Consider the following 17810-nt stretch of genomic DNA (forward strand, 5'->3'; position numbering starts at 1 on the left):
AATACTGACCCCTGTGGGACGCCACAAGCATTGTCCAAGCATGATGATGTATATTCCCCCAACTTCACAAACTGTTTTCTGTTACTTAAGTAGCTTCTCACCCAGTGCAACACCAACCCCCTAATCCCATACTGTTCAAGTTTATTGATTAATATGTCATGATTAATTGTATCAAAAGCCTTTTTAAGGTCTATAAATATTCCAACTGAATGTAATTTGTGGTCTATGGCGTTTGTAATCTCCTCAACTGATTCTATTAATGCAAGTGATGTTGAACTATGTGCTCTGAATCCATATTGACTATCAGTAAGTAATTTATGTTTATTTATGAATTTGTCTAGTCTATTATTGAATAACTTTTCTAATAATTTGGAAAATTGTGGAAGCAAAGAAACAGGTCTATAATTTGTGAAGTGGTGTCTATCCCCAGTCTTATACAGCGGCACAACCTTAGCTATTTTCATTTGATTGGGAAATTTACCGGTTTGAAATGATAAGTTACAGATGTATGTTAATGGTTCTACAATCCATTCAATGACCTGTTTTACCACCACCATATCAATTTCATTTAAATCGGTAGATGTTTTATATTTACAATTATTCACAATGTCTATAATTTCATTTCCATCCACTGCTGTGAGGAACATTGAACAGGGATTTCTTTCTATGAGATTATTATCCCAATCCTCAGGTTGGGAATCGGGAATTTTTTCTGCCAAGCTTGGTCCAATATTTACAAAAAAATTATTAAAACCGTTGACTACCTCATCCTTATTTTCCTTCTTGACATTATTATCAATGAAATACTGAGGGTAACTCTGTTTTTTTATTACCATTTTTGATAATGCTATTTAATATATCCCATATTCCTTTAATATTGTTTTTGTTATTATATAATATGTTACTATAATATTCCTTCCTACATACCCGTATAATATTAGTTAATCTATTTTTGTATTTCTTATATCTATTTTCTGCCTCTTTAGTCTTTAGTTTTATGAATTCTCTATACAGTGTATTTTTCTTATTACATGCATTTCGTAACCCTTTCGTCATCCATGGTCGAGCTTGGATTTTTTGTTTTCTGTAGTCTTGTTTAATTGGACAATTTTTATCATATAATGATGTAAATATTTGTAAAAAAGTTTCATATGCACTATCAACATCACTTTCACTGTATACCTTTTCCCAGTTTTGCTCCTGTAAATCCTTCTTTAGTGTGTTCATGTTTTCCTCTGTCCGCACTCGCCTGTATTTTATTTTCTCCTCTGGCTGATTCCGCCGATGGTTTCTATTATAAACGATGAAAACTGGTAGATGATCACTAATGTCATTGATTAATAATCCACTCACAGTGTTATTCTCAATATCATTGCTGAATATATTATCAATTAAGGTGGCACTATGGGATGTAATTCTGCTTGGCCTGGTGATTTTTGGATATAAACTCATACTGTACATGTTTCCTTTGATTTACTGGTACAATAAATTTACACTCATGTGGTAGTAACAAGAAGCTTTTCTTTTACTTTTTTTTTTTTTTAAAGGTTTTTTTGTTGTGTCACAGGCGTCTATTGTGTATCCTTTTAGCCCTTGACAGTATTTATGCTCATCACTGGACCAATTATGATCAAGTTTGTCAATAGCGAAAAGAACAAAAACCTGAAAACAGAGCCCAGAATGGGAAAAAAATAAATGAACAAAATAATAAAATCCAAGGTTCCCCATTAATTTGCCATGAAACTGCCAATAACTTGTAGTTTCTCAAAAAAAGGGAGGACTGTGTACATTAAAAAATGTGTACAATTTCTTCATGGTTATGCAACATTTTTATTCAACCCTTTGAATTAAAGGTGAAAGTCTACAATACAAACATATCTTGGCTGGCTCATTTCTAATACACTGTGGTGGTGTAGAGAAAAAAAAAATGTACACGAAAAAAATGTATCATGCTCAAATATTTGTGGACCCACCTGTATAGCAATTAATGAAAAAAAGACAAAAGTCTCAGTTTGATCCATTGATACATACAGTAGTGTTCAGAATAATAGTAGTGCCATGTGACTAAAAAGATTCATCCAGGTTTTGAGTATATTTCTTATTGTTACATGGGAAACAAGGTGCCAGTAGATTCAGTAGATTCTCACAAATCCAACAAGAACAAGCATTCATGATATGCACACTCTTAAGGCTATGAAATTGGGCTATTAGTAAAAAAAAGTAGAAAAGGGGGTGTTCACAATAATAGTAGTGTGGCATTCAGTCAATAAGTTTGTCAATTTTGTGGAACAAACAGGTGTGAATTGGCTGTCCCCTATTTAAGGATGAAGCCAGCACCTGTTGAACATGCTTTTCTCTTTGAAAGCCTGAGGAAAATGGGATGTTCAAGACATTGTTCAGAAGAACAGCGTAGTTTGACTAAAAAGTTGATTGAGAGGGGAAAACCTATACGCAAGCGCATAAAATTATAGGCTGTTCATCTACAATGATCTCCAATGCTTTAAAATGGACAAAAAACAGACGCGTGGAAGAAAACAGAAAACCATCAAAATGGATAGAAGAATAACCAGAATGGCAAAGGCTCACCCATTGATCAGCTCCAGGATGATCAAAGACAGTCTGGAGTTACCTGTAAGTGCTGTGACAGTTAGAAGACGCCTGTGTGAAGCTAATTTATTTGCAAGAATCCCCCGCAAAGTCCCTCTGTTAAATAAAAGACATGTGCAGAAGAGGTTACAATTTGCCAAAGAACACATCAACTGGCCTAAAGAGAAATGGAGGAATATTGTGTGGACTGATGAGAGTAAAACTGTTCTTTTTGGGTCTAAGGGCCACACACAGTTTGTGAGACGACCCCCAAACTGTGAATTCAAGCCACAGTTCACAGTGAAGACAGTGAAGCATGGTGGTGCAAGCATCATGATATGGGCACATTTCTCCTACTATGGTGTTGGGCCTATATATCGCATACCAGGTATCATGGATCAGTTTGGATATGTCAAAATACTTGAAGGTCATGTTGCCTTATGCTGAAAAGGACATGCCCTTGAAATGGGTGTTTCAACAAGACAATGACCCCAAGCACACTAGTAACCAGCAAAATCTTGGTTCCAAACCAACAAAATGAATGCCTTGCAGATGTGAAGAAATCATAAAAAACTGTGGGTATACAACTAAATACTAGTTTAGTGATTCACGGGATTGCTAAAAAAGCAGTTTGAACATAATAGTTTTGAGTTTGCAGTGTCAACAGCAGATGTTAGTATTATTGTGAACACCCCCTTCTCTACTTTTTTTTTTTACTAATAGCCCAATTTCGTAGCCTTAAGAGTGTGGATATCATGAACGCTTGGTCTTGTTGGATTTGTGAGAATCTACTGAATCTACTGGTACCTTGTTTCCCCATGTAACAATAAGAAATATACTCAAAACCTGGATTAATCTTTTTAGTCACATAGCACTACTATTATTCTGAACACTACTGTACAAATGCCCATAAGCATATCTATCTGTGAAAGAGTGTAACTGATAGTGAGACTGCCTTTTAAATATTTGGTAGTGGCTTTGTAGTACCTGAAGAGGACTCAAGTTGCAGTAGTAGTCCTGAATTATTTTAGGAGGAAGGTCCTGGAGAACATCCTCTTTCATTCTTCTCAACAAGAATGGCAATACCTGTCGATGTAAGGCTTCCATTGCTAAGACACCTAGAAAGAATACGATTAGCATGAGGTTTGTCTTACAACACACAAAGAGAAAATTAGTAGTTCTAATTATAAATATGTTAGAGCTATGAATGCCACTGGAACCAAATAGCCACATCACGTCACACTTGAAATGAGTGCAATATTTGTTAATGTGCAATATCCACTGCCACTGAAATATCTATAGTTTTGTACATACATTTCTCTTTATATGTAATCTCTTTTTGCTACTATGTACAAATATTTTTCTTCATTTTGCGCTCTGGACATACCTTTTTCATTCTGTTAAATTTTATGTTTATTTTCTTTTCTTCCCCAGACCTTTGAAGGCTACATGTAGTTTACTCAGGTTTATAACTGCACTGACAAGCCTGCACCTTACCTTTCATTGTACCTGTTACGACAAAGAATCTAAATATGTATAATTGCACATGGAATCACCAAGTAATACAAATTTGACAGGCAGCATATTTTAAGCCCACTAACAAAAATATATCCAACAAATTAATTTATTCATTATTCTCAACAAAATGGTCTTGGTCAAGCACAAACAGAAGCCAACAGGAAAGAAGTCTTTGTAATAAGCAGTCACATGGCCAGAACGGAGATAAAACTCAGACCTAAGAACAAAAACAAGTAGGCCAAGTGAGGAAAAACAATATCAAATACCAAAATGTATTTATTCATTTGTTTCTTATACCCATTTATTTCAATTAAGGGTCATGGGGAAGCTGGAGCCTATCCTAATGGTTACTGGGCGAATGGCAGAGTGCACCTTGGACAGGCTGCCAGCCTATCACAGGGCCAATTTTATTTTGTGAATGTATTTTGTCTTTACAAAATACATTCTGCATTTTTGATTCTGTGTTTACAAAATATATTCAGGTTGCTTCAGCTGGTAACCTGAACAACCAGACGCTGTGACCAGAGGAACACATTTTCATGCACGGGGTCTAGGGTCTTGTGGGGGACCCAGAAACCAAATTAAATTGTCATCTACTGATACATTTTCAACATCTCCTGGAAGAACACATCTCAAAATTAGTGCATATTTAAATGATCCTAGATTCAACCTTTCATTTGAACTGTCAATGATCATGTTGAAATAACAGAATATGACGTGGAAGTCGGACCTGGAATGATTTTCCTTTTACTTGTAAACCAAATTAGGCATTAACTCAGAACAATTAAATTACATGAAATTCATGAAGACTGAAAAGATTGTTAAACCATGTCAAAAACAACAGCTAACGATTGTAGAATATTTTAAAAGTCATGGTAAAATATCAATAACATACCTTATAGTAAAAAAGCCACACATTCTTGTGTAAATTCCTGTATCCACTCAAAGCCACAGTCTTTTTTCCCATGAAAAAAGTCTACATTAATAAAAAACAATTTACATTGTTGCATAAATTCATGTAGCCTAAATTCATTCAAATCCACAATGTCTTTTTTTTTTCCAATGAAAGAAAGTCTTGATTAATTAAAGAAAAAAGGCACAATCTTTTCTGAAATCCTGTTTGAACAGTACAATGTTTATTTTCCAGAGAGAGAAAAAAAATTCTTACCAGTTCGCTTTTCCCGTTTATCTTTCAGGTGTGTTGATGAAGCCAGCAACAATTCCACGGATTCTTGTCCTTAGACTTTTTCAAACTGTCTTTCTCGCCATCTTCGCTCTGTCTGACGTCGCTCTGTGACACAGACATGCTGCAAAATTCTTCTTTTAAAAACTTGCAAGTTCTAAAAGTTTGCGATGTCCACATGCTACGTTTAGCTAAGCTTCGCACAGGAGCCACACAGTGTCACCTCAGCAACCAACCAGTCCCGCTTTACGACAACTGTCGTAACAGCCAAGCTTAGAGTGGCATTTATTCTCCTTGAAACTCCCCAGATCCGAGGAAACTGATTTGTATCTAACACACAGATCAGTGTTCGCGGACTTATAAAACTTGCATGATGTCATAAAAAAAGAATGCTTTGCAATAAGCATTTTAAAAACTCAGCAACGATCATAATTAAAGAGTACAACACTAACACCCCCACCCACCCTCCCCATGATGAAATCCGCGGAATCCCCGGAGTTTTCACAGCCCTGCATAGACATCTTAGTTTCCACTCTTTGACTCAATAAGATCAGATGCAACCTACTTGTTTCTCTACTCAGATTAATCTAAAATAGCCTGAATACAATTCTCTCTCCTTGAAGATGTTGGACAAGATTTTGCATCACAGACATCATCTGGTGTACTACAACTGCGTGAACCTTCACTAGAATCCACCAAACTGATTTGGAGGAGTTGTGCTGACCAGACTCATGGACACATGATTCCTGTATGTTGCTGAAATCTTTTGTTTGCAGGGTGTATAAAATTTGTTTTCACAGCTCTAGTAATACACAGTTAGAAAAAAACAATACAAAAATAATCTCTATCCCCATAATTACCTGTACCTTTGCAAAGAAGTGACAAGAAGCTGACCTACCCGCCTCCTGTTCCCGTGAGGAGCTTTTGGCATCACGGCTGGCCAGAATAGGCTTGCCGTAACGTGCAGCAAACTGTCGCTCTGTTCCTAGGAAGCCTGGCATGAGGAAGTCAAACAGAGACCAAAGCTCCAGGACATTGTTCTGGTGAAGGATGGCCAGAGAAAACAGTGAGGGAGAAAATGGCATATTAGTCTCAGTGGTCATGGTCTGAGAAGTAAATAGTAAAAGAAAAAATAAGTTTAGAAAAATTACAGTTGTGTTCAAAATAATAAAGAAGATGAGTAAAGCTCAAAATGACTAAAACAGCTTTTATTTCCATACACGTAAATCCATTGAGAACACTGCACATTCTATTCCAAATCAAAACATTTTATTACTTTATAAAAAAGTAAAGTAAAAAGAATATTAGGCTGTTAATAAGAAAAACAAAAACCTATTTTTCTTTCTGTGACCCTTATTCAAGGATGAAGGCAGCAAATGTTGTAGCTCATTCATTTCACTCAAAATCTGAGTCAAATGGGTCATTCCAGACATTGTACAGCATAACAGCGTACTTTGATTTAAAAAGCTTATTGGAGAGGGGAAAACATAAAAAGTGCAGAACATGATAGGCTGCTCAGCGAAGATGATCTCAAATGCTTTAAAAATAGCCAACCAAAACCAGAAAGATGTGGAAGAAAATGGAAAACTGCCCTCAAATGGATCAAACAATAGACAGAATGGCAAAGACTCCATCAATAATCATCTCCAGGGTAATTAAAGAAGGTATAAAGTTATTTGTGAGTACTGTAACAATTAGAAGACACCTATGTGAAGCCAAGCTATGGGCAGCAAGCCCCCCCCAGAGAAAGAGAGAGAGAGCGAGAAAAAAAGACGTGCTGAAGAGGTCACAATTCGTTAAAGAACCCACTGGCTGGCCAAATTGAGAAATCGCGCAACATTTTATGGACTGATGAAAGCAAGCTTGTTATTTCTGGGTATTTGAATTTATGCCACAGTACACTGTGAAGGCAGTAAAGTATGGTGGCGCAAGCTTTATGATATGGGGATGTTTCTCATACCACACCAGACCACATTCCAGGAATCATGGATCAGGTTCAATACATCAGAATACTCCAAGAGGCCATGTCACCTTATGCCGAAAAGGAAATATCCTTGAAATGAATGTTTCAACAAGACAATGACCCCAAACACACCAGTGAGTGAGCGGCATCTTGGTTCCAGACCAAGAAGATTAACATTATGAGTGGCCAGCCCAATCCCGGGACCTTAATCCAATAGAAAAACCGGGCAGTGACATCAAAAATGCTCATCTTGAGGCAAAACCAAGAAATGCAGAGGAATTGTGGAATGTAGTCCAGTAACCCTGAGCTGGAATACCTGTTCACAGGTGCCAGATGTTGGTCAACTCCACGCAAAACAGATGTGACACAGTTCTCAGAAACAGTGGTTATACATCTAAACACAGTTCTCAGAAACAGTGGTTATACATCTAAATATTAGTTCAGTGATTCACAGGAAATCTAAATCTTCTAGCATTGTTCGGTTTATTCAGTGAACAATCCAGTTTACCTGAATGGGTGTTCCCGACAAGATGACTCTGAAATTGGCAGCCAGCTGCTTAATAGCTTTGGAAAGTTTTGTTTTGCCATTCTTGATGATATGACCCTCATCAAGAATACAATAATTGAATTTTATATTTCTGTGACATAAAAACAAAAACAGGAAATCCACATTACTACAAAACTTCAACCTCTAAATCATAAACAGAAATAAAATGTTAGATAAAGTTAGAAATAAAATAGCACTCACCTAAAAAAGTCGATGTCATTTCGTACAACATCATACAAGGCTACAACAAGATTGTGCTTTTTCACTTGATGTTGCAACCTGGAAAAATGAACATTAATTATTTTCATTATCATGAATGTAAAGATATGTATGAAATGGATAGTGTGCATGTATGTTTGACCTTTTCACAACTGCTGGAAATGTTTCCACTGACAAAGTATGCGCAAAGTCTTTTATAAAACAATAGATCTACAGTGTGGCATGTATTGTACATAGACAGTTTGCATCAGAACAACAAATAAGCAAAACCAAATGTCTTCATTATCCTCTAGTAATGGTTGCAGCTGACCCACCTAAGGCTTTTTAATATAGATTTGCAGACAGTCACCTTGATTCAAATGTGCCAAACTCAATTTCCCCTTACTGTCCAAAAAGCATAGATTATTAACATTATTAATAAAAGGCAGAAATGGTTTCATTGAGGAAGCACCGGCTGCATGTATGGGTCTAAATGAAGAATCAGAGCATTGTTCCATTTTACAGTTGGGGAAAGGATGACAAAAACTAACACCCTCAGATTTAAGCTAATGCCTGAGGTCACTTGACAAGATAGGCAAGTTGGGGGTGGGGGGGCTCCAAATCTACTTGCCGCATGGTAAGTAACTTACAGTACATCTGCAAATCACGTGCAGAAAAATTCACCCCCTTTGCTCTATACTTTGTTGATGCACCTTTGGCAGCAACTGTACCCTCAAGTCTTCTTGAGCATGACGCCACAAGTGAGACGCATCTATCTTTGGGGGGCTTTACCCATTCCTCTTTGCAGCACTTCTCAAGCTCCATCAGGTTGGACGGGGAGCGTCGGTGCACAATCATTTTCATATCTCTCAGAGATGTTCAATCGGATTCAGGGTTGGGCTCTGGCTGGGCCACTCAAGGACATTCATAGAGTTGTCCAGTAGCCTGGGCCACTCAAGAACATTCATAGAGTTGTCCAGAAGCCACTACTTTGATATCTTGGATGTGTGCGTAAGGTCATTGTCCTCCTGAAAGAAGAACCGTTGCTCCAATCTGACACGAGTGCTCTGTAGCAGGTTTTCATCCAGGATGTCTCTGTACATTGCTGCATTCATCTTTCCCCTCAGTCCTGACTAGTCTCCTAGTTCCTGCTGCTGAGAAACATTCCTACAGCATGATGCTGCCACCACCATGCTTCACTGTGGGGATGGTGCCTGGTTTCCTCCAAACACGATGCCTGGCATTTATGCCAAAGAGTTCAATCTTTATCTCATAAGACCAGATCATTTTTTTTTTCATTTGTTTCACATGGTTTTAGAGTTCTTCAGGTGCCTTTTGGCAAACTCCAGGCAGGCTGCCATGTGCCTTTTACTAAGGACTGGCTTCCATCTGGTCACTCTACCACACAGGCCTAATTGGTGGATTGCTGCAGAGATTGTTGTCCTTTTGGAAGGTTCTTCTCTCTCCACAGAGAAATACTGGAGCTCTGACATGAGTGACCATCAGGTTCTTTGTCACCTCTTTGGCAGCACAGTGGCTTAGTGGTTAGCATGGTTGCCTCACAGAGGGAAGGAAAGGTTTACAAACAGAGAATCTGGTTTCATCTTAAATCAAGCAAAAACACTTCTGTAGCCCAAGAAACGTCACTGATTTTTGACTAGAGTTCATTCTAAATGGGCCTGAGAACTAACTTCCCATGTCAGGCCAGAGGGGCATGGAGCTCTAGCCTGATAGAACCATTCACTGGCCAGTGTTGCGCAGACAAGGTTCCTGTTAAGCCCTGTCAGGTTCTAAATCAGGAGCAACTGTAAACTAAAGATCATACATAACTGAGAAAACCCAAAATAACACTTAAGGGCATTTTCACACCCGAAGGTCTGAGTCAAGGTTCATGTACAGTTGAGTTGAAAATAGTGTGTTTAAACAAGTGAGTAAAGCTCAAAATAGTTTTTATTTCCATACATGCAAATGCATTGAAAACACTACACATTCTATTCCAAATCAAAATGCGGGAAACATTTTATTCAATTTGTTATTACTTTACAGAAAGTGAAGAAAAAGGAATATTAGGCTGTTCAAAAAAAAAAGTCAGCATTTTTCTTTACAAAGTCAAACATTTATTGTACAAACTGAAAAATGCTTGAAGATTTAGCATTGCTGTGATCACTGAGCTAATATTTAGTTGTATAACCATCGTTTCTGAGAACTGTTTCACATCTGTGTTGCATGGAGTCGACCAACTTCAGGCACCTGTGAACCTGTATTCCAGCCCAGGACGATTGGTCTACATTCCAGAGTTCCTCTGCATTTCTTGGTTTTGCTTCAGAAACATTTTTGATATCACCCAACACGTTTTCTATTGGATTAAGGTCCGGGGATTGGGTTGACCACTCCATAATGTTAATCTTGTTGGTCCAGGTGAGTTTGGGGTTGTTGTCTTATTGAAACACTCATTTCAAGGGTATTTCCTCTTCAGCATAAGGCAACATGACCTCTTCAAGTATTTTGATCTATTCAAACTGATCCATAAGATAAAATAGCTTTATTGTCATTATATAAGCACAATGAAATTGAGTGCAGCCTTTTCCTCTGGTGCTTAGAGCATGCAGACAGTAAATGTAAAGTAAACATTTCTTAAGAGATAGAACATATAAAATAAAATTAATAAATATATAAGAAAGAATAAGAGATAAAGAATAAACTGTTGCACTGGAACTATTTCACCTGAGCTGACACCGCTACGTTGACTTTATTGCACAGGATCATTATTACTGCACAGACTTTTTTTTGCATAGACCTAATTACACCAGCCTATGCTCTGCATTCTCAGGGCACAGGACTAATTTGTCCCGAAGGTGAATAAAAAGTCTGTAGGCCTTCTCTTACTGTGCGTCTTTTGTAGAATCATCTCTGCTGACAAAACAGATTCCGTAGAGACATTCAAGCCCAGACTAAAGTTGCATCTATTCTCCCCGCTCATATAACTAGTATACTGGCATAGTAATGAACTGTGCTTCGTATCCTTTTAATTCAAATTATGGAATGGAATAATGGAACAGCCCAACTTCATTTAAATTCTGGGTCTGTTAGTGAAGCTCGGGGTTAGCTGCCGACGATCACCTTAGCATTCTCTATGGTTCTCTGTAAAGTTACTGTTGGTGAGCCCATACCTTAGGTGCAGCATTTCCAGCTGATTGATTCTGCTTTTTTTCTCTCTGTACAAGGCACTAAGGCGACATCATGGACGCTGGACTAGCCGCAAGATACCCTAACTAAAGCTGATGCAGCGGCCTGTGGACCACCTTGCTGAGGGCGACATCTCTAATCCACTGCAGCCTGCTTTTAGAATGCAGTCTTCACTGAAGACAGCTTTTACCAAGTGAAAGTGACAAGGCAATGGATGGATGATGGCCCTGCACCTCAGGGCACCAGACCTAACTCCTCATGATGCCCTACCTGTGGCACCAATGACTGCATGCTTACATCAACAATGAACTCTGCTTTTGATGCCATTTTGTTTTTTTTTTCTTGTTTGCTCTTTCTTCAGCTTGGTAGATCTTTGCAAAAACTATGTAACGGTTAGAATAACCTAAGCAGTGGGTCATCCCTCTTAGTCTGGTCTGCTTGAGGTTCCTTTCACAAGATCATCAGAGGGACTTTTTCCTTACTAGTCCTGCCTGTGTGCTTGCTCAGGGGGGTTGGTAAGGTTAGACCTTACTCATGTGAAACGGCTTGAGGCAGCTTTGTTGTGATTTGGCACTGTATAAATAAAATTAATTGAAATTCACATCATGAATGTGATGAATTCATCTAAGGATGGGGAGATTGTCTTATGAGTAGGAGGTGTTTATCTCAGGCTCTCATTTATGAGGGGGACAGCCCTGTGACACACAGTTTTTTTTAGTCAGTTTGTGTGCACTTTTATTGCCCTGTAGCGCATGCCTGACAGTATCAGTTCAAAGAGGTGGTATGCAGGTGAGATGGGTCCTTCAGGATGGTGTTGGTTTTCTTGAGGTGGCAGAGCTCCTCTAGGATGAGGAGAACACAGCTGATGACTTTCTGGACTGAGCTGATGAGCCCCTGGAGCACTGCCTTCTTTCCTGCAGTGCAGCTGGTGAACCACACAGAGATACAGTATGACAGTACACTGTGTATGGAGCACCGGTAGGACACCAGCAGCCTCCTTGCCATGTCGTTCTTGAGGACTCAAATTGTGGAGCTACTGCTGTGACAAACCTCCAGCCCTCCCACATCTGGTCCCTTTAAAGTGTGGGTTTTCAATTCACAGAAGCATTTAAAGATGTCACATTTTTTAAATGCAGTCCAAAAATAGATGCTCCAGTACAGACCCGCGGTTGTGCACTGAGCGCCAGGCTGCTGTCCACCTGTAATGCACCAAACCAGCTAGAACCGAACCAAGGATTCCTGGAGAGCCCCCTCTGTGCTCCTCGCTGGCTCTGCGGCTCACTGGCTTTATTTCTTCTGCGGCTTTAAGCACACACTGTGATCCCACTTTTAACTTTGTTTGTTCGTGTATTTCTGCAACTTCGCTCTTTTGCGCGCGCACTGCTGTTGTCCGTTCCTGGAGAGCCGCCTCTGTGCTCCTTCTCACTGGCTTCCTTTCCATCCGTGGCTTGCTGGCTTTATTTTTTCCCTGGCTTTTAACTTTGCATTTGTCCATTTATTTCTGCAAAATCGCTCTTTTGCGCGTGGTGGCGTTCTGCATACAGAATCAGGTGGACGCTTTAATTATATACACCCGTGGATCACTTTCAAAAAATATATACATTTCTTTATTTCTTCCGCAGCTTACAAGTCACCGTGATACAACTTTTAACTTTGTGTTATGTCTTCAAAATTGGTCTTTTGCGCGCTCTCCTGTGTGGCTGCACAGCTCTGCGCTGCTTTTAGTGGCTTCACTGGAGTCATTTCTTCCGCGGGTTTAAACACACATCCACTTTCACGCAGTCATCCAAATTTCAACTTTAACTTTAAAAATAGCTCTTTTGTGAGCTGGCGTTCTGCCTAAATGCTCATTTGGAGTGTGATGAGTCACTGCCTCAGTGCGCACACACAGCGGATCCATTAACAAGATATGAAATCAACTATAGCCATACTTTTACAGCTAGGAACTGTTTTATCAAGCTATAAAAACATCAAAAATAGTTAGCTTAAGCTGTTCAAAATACATTCCACATGGAGCAAGAAATAGAGGAGAAAGAAGTGTCCAGATGAAACAGTCCTCTGTGATTCCAGAAGTGATTAGAGGTGTTTTCAACATCCAAGGTTTGGCAGAAAATGATCTGCTACAAAATAATTATTTTATATACAGCATCCAGCACACAGAGCAGGTGGAATTGTGTGCGCAAGAGGGCAGCCACTCCAAAAATAGCCTCTCAGGTCCTGCGTAGCTGCCTGGTGCCTGGTTAATGCGCTTTTAGCAGACTCGTAAGCACCACGCACATGCCTTTAAGTCGTCATAGAAACTTGTACACAAACTGCCCCACGCTGTTGTTACTAAATTTTGAACATCTTGAAATTAGTGCCACGCTCAGAGGAGCCTTGTTAACTGAAGTTAATGCCTCTAATGGCCACTATTCTCCCATGATCGTTGAAGAAACTCTCTTGAAGCAAAGAAAACATGCTGCGTGGCTCATTATTCATCCTTCATTATTCGGTGGGACCCAGGCTTTACGCTCTGTGAGTGGTTGGTCAGGAAGTCTTTTAACCAGAGGCAGATGAAGTGAGAAACCGAAGGTGGATAGTTTGCAGACCAGTCTGGATGGGATGATGATATTTAAGGCCGAGCTGTAGTCTATGAAAAGGAGCCTGGCATAGCTCCCCTATGTCCTCAGGTGTGTGAGGGTTTTGTAGAGTACTGGGCTACGGCATCCTCAGTTGACTGGTTGTTCATGTACGCAAATTGGTGCAGGTGGAATTAGGGTGGAAGGCTGGACATGATGCGACTTCTCACCAGTTTCTCAAAACATTTCATGAAGACTGGAGTGAGAACAACTTGATGGAAATCATTTAGACTGTTTATGGTGGTCTTTTTGGGGATAGGAATAATGGCGGGGGGGGGGGGGGGGATCTGCCTGGGCCTGGAGTGGTTGAAGATTGCTGTGAACACTCCAGCCAGCTGATTAGCATAGTCCTTCAGCACCCTTTCAGTGACATCAGGTCCTGGGGTTTACTACCCTCAGCAAATGCCTCACTTCATGCTCTGCTATCGTTAGGTTGTGCCACCTCCTCCTCAGGTGACTTTTTAAAATGTGCGAAGAAGAAATTCAGCTCCTCTACCATCACAGCATCTCCTATAACTGATGTGTCGTTGGCCTTTGAGTTGGTAAAGGATTTTATTCTTTGCCATACCGGTTTTGTGTTGTTGCCATGTAGGTGGTCCTCCATTTTGTCCTTGTAATCAAACTTAGCCTGCTTAATGCTCCTCCTCAGGTTAGCTCTGGCCATTCTCTACAACCACCATCACTAGACTTGTTTCTTTCCTTCAACAGGGTGTTGACCTCTCTCATCATGCAGGGCTTCTGGTTGGTATACACCTGGATGAGTTTCTCAGTGGTGACTGTGTTGGTGCTGTGTTTGATGTAAGCCAGTATTGCTGCAGTGTGCTCCTGTAGGTCTTCTGAGTAAAAGTTAGTCAAGTCAGTTCTATCAAAGCAGTCCTGCAGCTGATGAGCCATGATCTTACAGTTTTTGTTGTGGGGGAAGCTCTCTTGGTAAGAGGGCTGTACGTAGGCTGGCAGTAGAAACCAAGATAGATAGTCAGATTGGCCTAAATGGGGCACTGGTATGGCCCTATAGCCCTGTTTCACATCCATGATCCCTGGTCTGTAATGAATCGGCTCAACGCCATAGTATGAAAAACATCACCATATCATGATTCTTGCTCCATCATGCTTCAGTGTACTGTGGCTTGAATTCAGTTTGAGGGTCATCTGACAAACTGTCTGTGACCCCTCATCCCAAAAAGAACAATCTTGCTTTCATCAGTCCACAAAATGTTGCGTCATGTCTCTTTAGGCCAATCAATGTTTTCTTTGACCAACTGTTACTTCTGCACACGTCATTTTTTTCAACAATGGGACTTTGTGGGGCATCTTGCCCATAGCTTGTCTTTATATAGGTGTCTTAGACCTTTGATCACCCTGGAGCTGATCACTGGCTGAGTCTTTGCCATTGTGGCTATTCTTTGAGCCATTTGAATGGCAATTTTCCATTTTCTTCCACATCTTTCAGGTTTTGGTTGCCATTTTAAAGCATACGTATGAGATCATTTTACCTGAGCATCATTTTGTGGTCTTCTCTATATGTTTCCCCTCTCCAATAAACTTTTTAAATCAAAGCACACTGTTCTTCAGAACAATGTCTGGAATGACCCACCTGATTCAGATTTTCAGAGTGAAATGAACTACAACCAGCATGTACATGTGCTGCAGAAAAAGGGTCACAGAAAGAAAAATGCAGACACTGCTCTTTTGTTTGAGCACCCCAATATTCCTTGTTCTTCACTTTCTGTTAATTAATAAATGTGATAAAAAATTTCTTCATGTTTCCATTTGGAACAGAATGTGCAGTGTTCCCAAAGCATTTGTGTACATGGAAATAAAAACTATTTTAAGGATTTTGAGCTTTACTAACTCTTTAAACACACTATTATTTTGAACACAACTGTTTGCATACATTTGGTCCGGTTACTTTGGTGTCACGTTGATGACATTATGAGATGTTTTATTAAATGATTCAATAAAATTACAGTTTAGAAACGATCAGACAGAATTTCAAAAACAAAAAAACAAAAAACCATATACATTGCCAAGCATATTGGTGACAGCTCGACAACGTGGAGATGTTTTCTGATTCAGAGCCTGACCAACTTCCCATAATTGAGAAATACAAGAATTTTGCTCTGAACCAAAAATCCTGAAGGTTAATGTGCAGTCACCCTTCAATGAGTTGCAGCAATGAAGTTATATAACAACAGAAATATTGAAAACAAAAGAAAAAATCCACATCTGAATTTAAGGAAATGAATGTTCATATTATATATATATATATATATATATATATATATATATATATATATATATATATATATATATATATATATATATATGGAAACTCACAGCCTCCGACAGCAAGCCTCAGTGTTGTATTAATCATCACATCATGTGCATATGTATTCAAGCAATATTGTATTTGTAAATCTATAGCATGATGGAATGGTTTCATTTTGTGTTGCATGTATATAAAGTTACAAACACTTTTTCTGACATGATCCTCTGCTTTCATGTGAAAGCACCTTATACTTCACTTTTCTGTAATTCTGGCCTTGTGCTTGTCTTATGCAGCCCAAACAGTCTTTACTCGTTACTTAATCCACTTGTCTGTTCTTGCTGTGCGAGCTCTATAATATGTTTTTTTTTTTTGAGCAACAATTATATATTATATAAAAATTATATAATTGTATTGCTTCTCAGGCAAGTATGATGAAAATTTTATGAATTGGTCAGGGGTCTGCAACCTTTACTGTCAGAAGAGCCATTTTTGGCCCATGTTCCACAAATAAATTTTTTCGAGAGCCACAAAACATATTTGATCTTTAAAATGAATGAATAAAGACAGCATAACTTATGTTTTTTTTCCCTATATAGAGTTCAACTGTATGTTTTTAATTGTTCTTTTTTATTTTGTTTTTACAACTACAAATCAGAAAAGTTTGGATGATATGAAAAATGTGGTGGTGGGGGACCATAATGATCCTGACATTTTCTTTGACTTCTATTTACTGCAGACTGTATGAAACCAATATATTTCATGTTTTGTGTAGTCAGCTTTATTTTTTAGTTAATATATATCCATTCCTACATTTAAGGCCTACAGCATTTTCCAAGAAAAAAAAAGATTGGGAGAGGGCAGTTTATTCTAAATGTAAGAATTAATAATTCTTCCATCCAGTTTTCTTGAGAAATGTCAGGGGATGAAAACATGAACATTTCCAACTCACTGAATATTTCTTAGACTTCATTGATATCAATCTTTCAGAAATACAAACAGTGTGGTACTTTATGGTAAATCTGTGTCAGGTAGGCAGTTCTCAAAAACTAAATGTCCATTCTGGACAGAGACAAGCCACAAAGACAACTCTGGAAGAACTTTTGGCCTCTGTGGGTGTGAGTGGAGAAACTGGGAATAGTGCAACATTTGTATATTTATCTTCATTTTACATATAGTCCCAACCTTTTCTGATTCGTGGTCGTATTCTTCGTTTTCTGTTGCATTTCTGAAATTACAGAACTGCTATAAGGAAAAGTGTTAACATTTTATTGTTTCTTAAAACTTTATAGAACTGATGTAAACACCAAACTCTTATAAAGAAAGAAAAAATACCTGTGCATGTGCAGGAAACTGATATAACAAAGCAGGCTGATCTGACTCCCCATTTTGTTTTTTGAAAGTAAGAATAAAATAAGAGGTAACTTACTTTGAAATAAACATAGCTTCAGCCTAATAACTTTAAAAAAATAAAATTAGCAGCTTGTATTTTTATTCTGACTGGAGTTCATTTTAGTGTGATGATGGAACTCAACCTGTAAAATCTACAACAGCTTCTCTCATTTGCTGCTGTGTGGACAAGCGGCATCACGTTACATTTATCTTGGATCAGGGCGTGAAAATGCGAGACTTAACCACTGTGGCATCTCAGATGTTTCCAAACGATTTTACAAATATGAACATCATGAAGTCAGACCACAGACTAAATCAGACGCAGACCTTGGAATGTAAAAATAACCCACAAA

At 38.7% G+C, this 17810-nt stretch overlaps 1 protein-coding gene across 1 annotated transcript in view; it reads right to left on the bottom strand.

Annotated features, from left to right (window-relative positions):
* Positions 1-17810, bottom strand: part of btaf1 (BTAF1 RNA polymerase II, B-TFIID transcription factor-associated) — a 64873-nt gene that overhangs the window by 14772 nt on the left and 32291 nt on the right. Inside the window, 4 exon segments of the mRNA XM_034184667.1 lie at positions 3574-3704; positions 6186-6327; positions 7759-7888; positions 7999-8076. Of these exon segments, the coding sequence (XP_034040558.1) occupies positions 3574-3704; positions 6186-6327; positions 7759-7888; positions 7999-8076 (481 nt within the window).

This window comes from Thalassophryne amazonica, chromosome 13 (assembly GCF_902500255.1).
Source record: "Thalassophryne amazonica chromosome 13, fThaAma1.1, whole genome shotgun sequence".
Lineage (NCBI taxonomy): Eukaryota > Metazoa > Chordata > Actinopteri > Batrachoidiformes > Batrachoididae > Thalassophryne > Thalassophryne amazonica.